Source organism: Colobus angolensis, unplaced genomic scaffold, assembly GCF_000951035.1.
Source record: "Colobus angolensis palliatus isolate OR3802 unplaced genomic scaffold, Cang.pa_1.0 Scaffold106, whole genome shotgun sequence".
In the NCBI taxonomy this organism is placed as follows: Eukaryota; Metazoa; Chordata; class Mammalia; order Primates; family Cercopithecidae; genus Colobus; species Colobus angolensis.
The window spans coordinates 1,312,442-1,319,583 of NW_012111586.1; the positions used below are offsets into that span (position 1 = coordinate 1,312,442).

A 7,142-nucleotide genomic window follows, 5' to 3' on the forward strand; every position below is an offset into this window, starting at 1 on the left:
CAGAGTCTCGCTCTGTTGCCCAGGCTGGAGTGCAGTGGTGCGATCTCGGCTCACTGCAAGCCCCGCCTCCTGGGTTCATGCCATTCTGCTGCCTCAGCCTCCCAAGTAGCTGGGCCTACAGGCGCCTGCTACCATGCTTGGCTAATTTTTTGTATTTTTAGGAGAGACGCGGTTTCACCGTGTTAGCCAGAATGGTCTCAATCTGACCTCGTGATCCACCCGCCTCGGCCTCCCAAAGTGCTGGGATTACAGGCGTGAGCCACTGCACCCGGCCATACCTCTCCTTCTTGAGTACTTATCATAGTCACACTTTTATATTTACACTTTATATGATTATTTGGTTGACAATAAAAATCTCGCTGGGCCCAGTGGCTCACACCTGTAATCCCAGCACTTTGGGAGGCTAAGATGTGAAGATCACTTGAGGCCAGGAGTTTGAGACCAGCCTTCTGTGGTCCACTTGTATATCTGGCATATTCCCTCCTACAAAATTTCTTTTTTTTAATTAGCCAGGCATGGTAGCATGTGCCTGTATTCCTAGCTACTTGGGAGGCTAAGGTGGGAGGATGGCGTGAGCCTAGGAGTTTGAGGTTACCGTGAGCTATGATTGCACCACTGGACTCCAGCCTGGGCAACAGATCAAGATTTTGTCTCCAAAAAAATAATCTCTTAGATCTCCAATTGAGAAAGTCTGATCTTGACCAAATATGATCCATGAGGGCAAGATCAATGTCTGTTTTTATTCACCAATATACTCTCATCTACCAATAGTAGGTGCCCAGTAAAAAATTGTTGAACTAACGAATAATGAAAAAAAACACTATTAACTATTTAAATATATTCTTCCAGTTTTTTCTATGTATTTACATACATCTATATACAACATTTACATTTTATTATTTTTGAGATAGGGTCTTGCTCCATTGCCCAGGCTGGAGTACAGTGGCGTGATTATGGCTTACCGCAGCCTTGACCTCCCAGGCTCAAGCGATTCTCCCACCTGAGCCTCCTGATTAGCTAGGACTACAGGCATTTTCTTTCTTTTTTTTTAAAGTAGAGACAAGGTCTCCCTATGTTGCCGAGACTGGTCTCAAACTCCTTAGCTCAAGCAATCCTCCCATCTCAGCCCTGCTACCATGCCTAGCCTAATATTTAATTTTTTTTTTTTTTGAGACGGAGTCTCACTCTGTTGCCCAGGCTGGAGTGCAGTGGTGCAATATCAGCTCACTGCAACCTCCACCTCCTGGGTTCAAGCGATTCTCCTGCCTCAGCCTCCCAAGTAGCCGGGATTACAGACATGCACCACCACGCCTGGCTAATTTTTTGTATTTTTAGTGGAGACGGGGTTTCATCATGTTAGCCAGGCTGGTCTTGAACTCTTGACCTCAAGTGATCCACCCACCTCAGCCTCCCAAAGTGCTGGGATTGCAGGCATAAGCCACCACACCCATCCTAATATTTAATTTTTAAATATAAATTGGATTACATTATATATGTAGTTTACCTTTTTGCTTAAAAACATGTCTCAGAGATCATTACAAAAAGATGTACCTCATTCTTTTTAATCACTGCATAGATATCCATAGGATAGAGATGCCTGTGTGGACTAAAGAGTAGCAAAACTGAAGTCATCATTTCCTCTATCAAAACTTGCTTTTCCTGCCGGGCACAGTGGCTCACACATGTAATCCCAGCACTTTGGGAGGCTGAGGTGGGTGGATCATTTGAGGTCAGCAGTTGGAAATCAGCCTGGACAACATGGTGAAACCTCATCTCTACTAAAAATACAAAAATTAGCCGGGCGTGGTGGCACATGCCTATAGTCCCAGCTTCTTGGGAGGCTGAGGCAGGAAAAATGCTTGAACCGGGGAAGCGGAGGTTGCAGTGAGCCAAGTTCATGCCACTGCACTCCAGCCTGGGCGACAGAGAGAAGACTCCTGCTCAAAAAAAAAAATGTTTTTTTAAAAATTGCTTTTTCTTTATTGTCCCCGATCCTACCACGAACTCAGTTTTCCTGGACTGAAAAACAGAAATCATCCTGGACTTCTCTCATTCCTATACCCTCCAGGCCTAACCAGAAATAGTCTCGTCATTTTCACCTTTTCAATATTTCTTCAGTCGTCTCTTTCCCTCTATCTCACTGCCGCTACTCTATTTTCACATCCTCATCACTTAGCACATGAAAAACTACAAGAGTGTCATAATGGATTTCTCTGCTTCTAGTCGGCCCTCACAAATCCTTTCTACAGACTGTAGTTAGAATGATCCTCCTAAAGTACAAAGCTAGTTTAAGCACTTCCCTGCTTAAAATCCTTAAATGTCTACATAACTACTACAAAGTTAGCAGTAATTCAAGTTCAAGCTCCCCAGAAAGGCCATAAGGCCATCCGTGACATGGTCTGCAGTCTCACGTTTACCACTTACCACCAGGCCCTTTATGCAAAAACCATCTGCACCACTTAGAATCTCCCCCAAAGCACCACACTCTCTTATCTATGCACAACCATGTGCCTGGGATGCCTGTTTGTCCCTTTTGCCTATCCTATTTTTAGTCCAAAACTCAGTCTAAACATCGCCTTAACCAGGAAGCATTCCCTGACCCTCCTAGTCTGGGTTGGATGCTCCCCTTTGATGCTCCCAAGCCAGTCTATGCACATCACAGAAAAATAGCATGTTTGTTTTTCTGTCTTTCCCACTGAAATTAGAGCTCTTTGAAGCTTATTTCTCTATGCACTCATAGGGCCTGGCACAGTACCAATCGGCACATAGTATAAATTATTTGTTGATTAAATGGGTAAACATACCCATTTTAGTGATGGTGAGCCACTTAGGGGTTATAATCAAGAGGGAGACATGATTCAATTGTTCAATAAAGAATTATTGAGGGTGACTTTGTACAAGGCACTGGGGATAAATAGTACAACAAATAAAATGGAAAAGGGGCCAGGCTCAGTGGCTCACACCTATAATCCCAGCACTTTGGGAGGCCAAGGTGGGCAGATCACTTGAGGTCAGGAGTTCGAGATGAGCCTGGCCAACATGGTGAAACCCCATCTCTACTAAAAATACAGAAATTAGCCAGGTGTGGTGGTAGGTGCCTGTAATCCCAGCTACTCAGGAGGCTGAGGCAGGAGAATTGCCTGGACCCAGGAGGCAGAGGCTGCAGTAAGCTGAGATCGCACCACTGCACTCCAGCCTGGGCAACAAAGCGAGACTGTCTCAAAATACTTTTAAAAAGAAATAAAATGGAAAAGGTTCCAGCACTGTTGGGGCTTACATTAGTAGAGGGGAGGGGAAAAGGAGCGGGAGACAAGTAAGTAAAGAAATAAAGGAACAAAGTTATAATAGAGACTAAAGGGGGGCGTGTGGTGGGTGGGGGGGGTGGGTACTGCTAATTTAGACTGAGTGGCCAGGAAAAGCCTCACCAGGGAGGTGACAGATAAGCCGAGATCTAAATGGCAAGAAAGAATGAGTCACATGAAGACCTGCAGTCAGAGCAATCCAGGGCAAAGGCAAAGTGCAAAGATAGCACATTCGGCATATCTGTAGCACAGAAAGAAGGCCTGTGTGGATAAAGGGTGATAAACTGGCATGAGAATCATAAGAGATGAGAATGGTGAGGCAAGGAGAAACCAAATCACAGACTCCCATAGGCCTGGTAAAGAGTTTGGGTTTTATTCAAAGTGGGATGAAGAGCTGCTAAAGGATTTTAAGCAGTAAACGATGACAATTTGATTTACATTTTTAAAAGATGTTTCTCTGTGAATAAATAAATGAGAGTAGAAGCAGAATCACCAGTTAGAAATTTGCCTTAATCCAAGCAAGGAATAATAGTGGCTTCATCTAACACAGCAGTGGTAAAGATCAAAATCAATGGATTTGTGACATTATATTCTGTACATTATCACATCAACATTTGTGGAAACAAATTCTGGTAGCCATGTGGAGAACAACTTGAAGGTAGTGGCAAAAACAAAAGCAGAAAAGCCAGTTAGGAGACTATTGTAATAATCTAATAGCAAAATAACACATAGGGGAGAGTAGGAGGAATGACGTATGAGAACACGTTAAAAATATAGGATATTTTTCTCCAGAAAGATGAGGGTTCTTTAATCTTTGAAACAATCCTGTGAGGTTGGTATCATTAACTCATTTTGCAAATAGAAGGAAACTGGAGCAGAAATAAACCAAGTAATTTGCCCAAAGTTATACAAAGGTAAGCCAAGACCTGAACTCTTGGTGAAAACTCATGCTGTTTTCACATATCATGCTAGGTCTTTCCTCAAAGGGAAGAGGCCAGACACCAAAGCTGACTTCAGAAAACATCATGGCAAAATAGCAAAAACAAATGATCAAATGAACAAAGGAAAAAAAAAACCAAAACATCATGGCATAAAGACAGAGGGAAAGCTCTAGAGGCTCCTCGAAGGAAGGAGTTAGATGATAATCCCTGCAGGCCATCATTCTTGTGGGATGGGAAGCCTTGGGATTAGTCTCTGGGGCAGGCCTGATTCAATGACTCTGTGGGGCTGGGTCTTAGGTACCCCATCTGGGAGGACTGTGAAGAGGAAGAGAAAACAGATCCAGGATTACAGACCCCACAGTTCTCTCGCTGCCACTTCAAGTCACGAAATGACAGCGTTATTCACATCCTTGTGGAGGTGACCACAGCCCCGGGTGCTGTTCACAGTTACCTGGGCTCCCCTTTCTGGATCCACCAGGCTGGTAAGAACTTTCTTCCCCATTCTTCCCACATAGTTCCCAGCCCCACTGAATCTGACCCTGTGCCCAGGATCCCCAACTCTGACCCTTCTGACCAATGGTTCTGGTGGCACGACACCTCGTACACAGAAGGACTTAAGCTGCTCCCTGCTGACATCCCTGTAGTGCGCCTCCCCACCCCAAACTTGCACTGGAGGGAGATCTCCAGCGGGCATCTGGAATTGGAGTGGCAGCACCCATCGTCCTGGGCAGCCCAAGAGACCTGCTATCAACTCCGATACACAGGAGAAGGCCATCAGGACTGGAAGGTATGGTCAAGCAACAAATGCCCACAGACCTCACTACGCAGGGGATCCCTGGGGTTGGCCATGCCTGTTAGCAGGAGTGAAAGTGTCTATGTATCCAGTCTCTGCTAGTGTATCTATGTTTATCAGATTCAACTGGTATCTTAGTCTCTTGAGTATCCGATACCTCTGGCTACTCCTACTTAACATTTCTCTTCCCTTTGTCTTTGGGATATCAGTCTTCCCTGATTTTCCTCCTACCTCTCTGACTGAACTTTCTCACTCTCCTCTCCTGTCTCCTCCTTGCCAGCCTTCCACAAAATGCTGTGCTTCCTAGAGTCTCATCCTAGGCTCTTTTCTCCTCTGATAAAAAAAAAAAAAAACTTCTCCCCAGGTGAGTGCTTCAACTCCATGGTTTCAATGGCCATACATTACAATCGCAATTTTACCATTCTAATTCCCATATGGAAAGGAATTTACAAACCACAGGCAAATTACCAAAACGTTTGAAGTCTGTTTCCTCATTGGTGAAATGGGGATGAAGCTATCTACCTTATGGAGTTATAGTAAAAATTAAATACTATATCTAAATACTAGCATAAGGAAGGTGCCCAATATACGTTACTTAAATATTAGTTTGTCAACTTTTATTCTCATTTGCCACACATATATACAACTATGTGCAACATCTTATGGTTCCACCAAAACTTCCTCCCCCTGGACATTTCAGACTCAGTCTATCCAGAATGGAACTCCTCTTCCTCCTGAAGCTTTACTTTTTTATTGTGATAAAACTTACATACAACAAAGTGTACAAATAGTCTGTACATGTGTATACATCCATGTAACCATAACCAGGATCAAGACATAAATTATTTCCAGCACCTCAGAAGCTCCCAATGCCCCGCCACATCCCCCGCCACCAAGGGTAATCACCATCCTGACATTACCATTGATTCATCTGGACTGTTGTTGAACTCTGTAAAATGGAACCCTAAAGTATATCTTCCTCAAACTTACTTCTCTTCTGTTTCCTGTCTCTGACAATGGCACCACTACTTACCCAGTACCCAAGCCTGGAAGCACCCTTGACTCTTCTTGCTCTTCCCTTATCCCTTCCCCTTACTCATCAACAACTAAGTTGATGGCAATAACGTACTAACAGTCCTCAAATTCCTACCAGGATTGCCTTAGCCTTATCTGTGACCATCCAGCCTTGTCATCCAGGCTTTTAGCACGCTAAACTACTCTGTGGCACAAAACCAAGCATTAAATGCTTCTCTGGACTTCCATGGTGCCTTGCACTAATTAATTTGTTGTGATTATTTCCCTGTTTGGATGTCTCCCTCATTAGACATGTAAGAGACGGTGCTTTATTGCTTTCTCCCCAGTGCTTACTTAACCCAATGTTTGAAGTATCACACAGTTCATAAATGTTTGCTGTCTTCCTGCTTGTACACGTGATGCTTGTACCCCAGCGCCTAACGCAAATCTGGCATCCTCCGCAGCATAAGTATTATTTGTGGCATGGTCAATGTGACTCTGAATGTATCTGTTTCTGGGGGTGTCCATCGCCCGACCTGGAGTTGTGAGAGCACACGGCAGGGTGTGTGTGTACCGGGATCCTTGCCGAGGGTGTACCTGGGTGTTGGTGTTAGGATACGTAGCTCTCTGAGGTGAGGTCTGGCGCCTTTCTCTCGGGCAGAGCGTGATCCTGTTGGGGAGAGGCTCTCGGTTAGGGCGCTCTATCCTGTTTCTGCCGGGAAGCGTGTTTTATGCCGGTGGGGCTCTTTGTGGGGATCTCCGACAGCCTGGGGATTCGGAGCTGTAGGATTTGGGTCAAACAGACGCCCAGCTGTCGAAGCCCCGACGCCGGGCCACCGCACACTTCTTTGTGCAGGTGCTGGAGCCGCCTCTCGGGGCCCGAGGAGGGACCCTGGAGCTGCGCCCGCGATCTCGCTACCGTTTACAGCTGCGCGCCAGGCTCAATGGCCCCACCTACCAAGGTCCCTGGAGCTCGTGGTCGGACCCAGCTAGGGTGGAGACCGCCACCGAGACCGGTGAGGAAGGCCCCGGCCGCGCCAAAGCCGCACAGCGCCTGCGCCAGGGACGGGGCGCCGGGTGCGGGAGGGACCG

The 7,142-nt window shown here is 45.8% G+C and overlaps 1 protein-coding gene across 1 annotated transcript in view; it reads left to right on the forward strand.

Annotated features, from left to right (window-relative positions):
• Positions 1–7,142, forward strand: part of MPL (MPL proto-oncogene, thrombopoietin receptor) — a 15,168-nt gene that overhangs the window by 4,376 nt on the left and 3,650 nt on the right. The window contains exons 7-9 of the mRNA XM_011945388.1: positions 4,541–4,725; positions 4,888–5,030; positions 6,907–7,066. Of these exons, the coding sequence (XP_011800778.1) occupies positions 4,541–4,725; positions 4,888–5,030; positions 6,907–7,066 (488 nt within the window). The remainder of the gene's footprint in view (positions 1–4,540; positions 4,726–4,887; positions 5,031–6,906; positions 7,067–7,142) is intronic.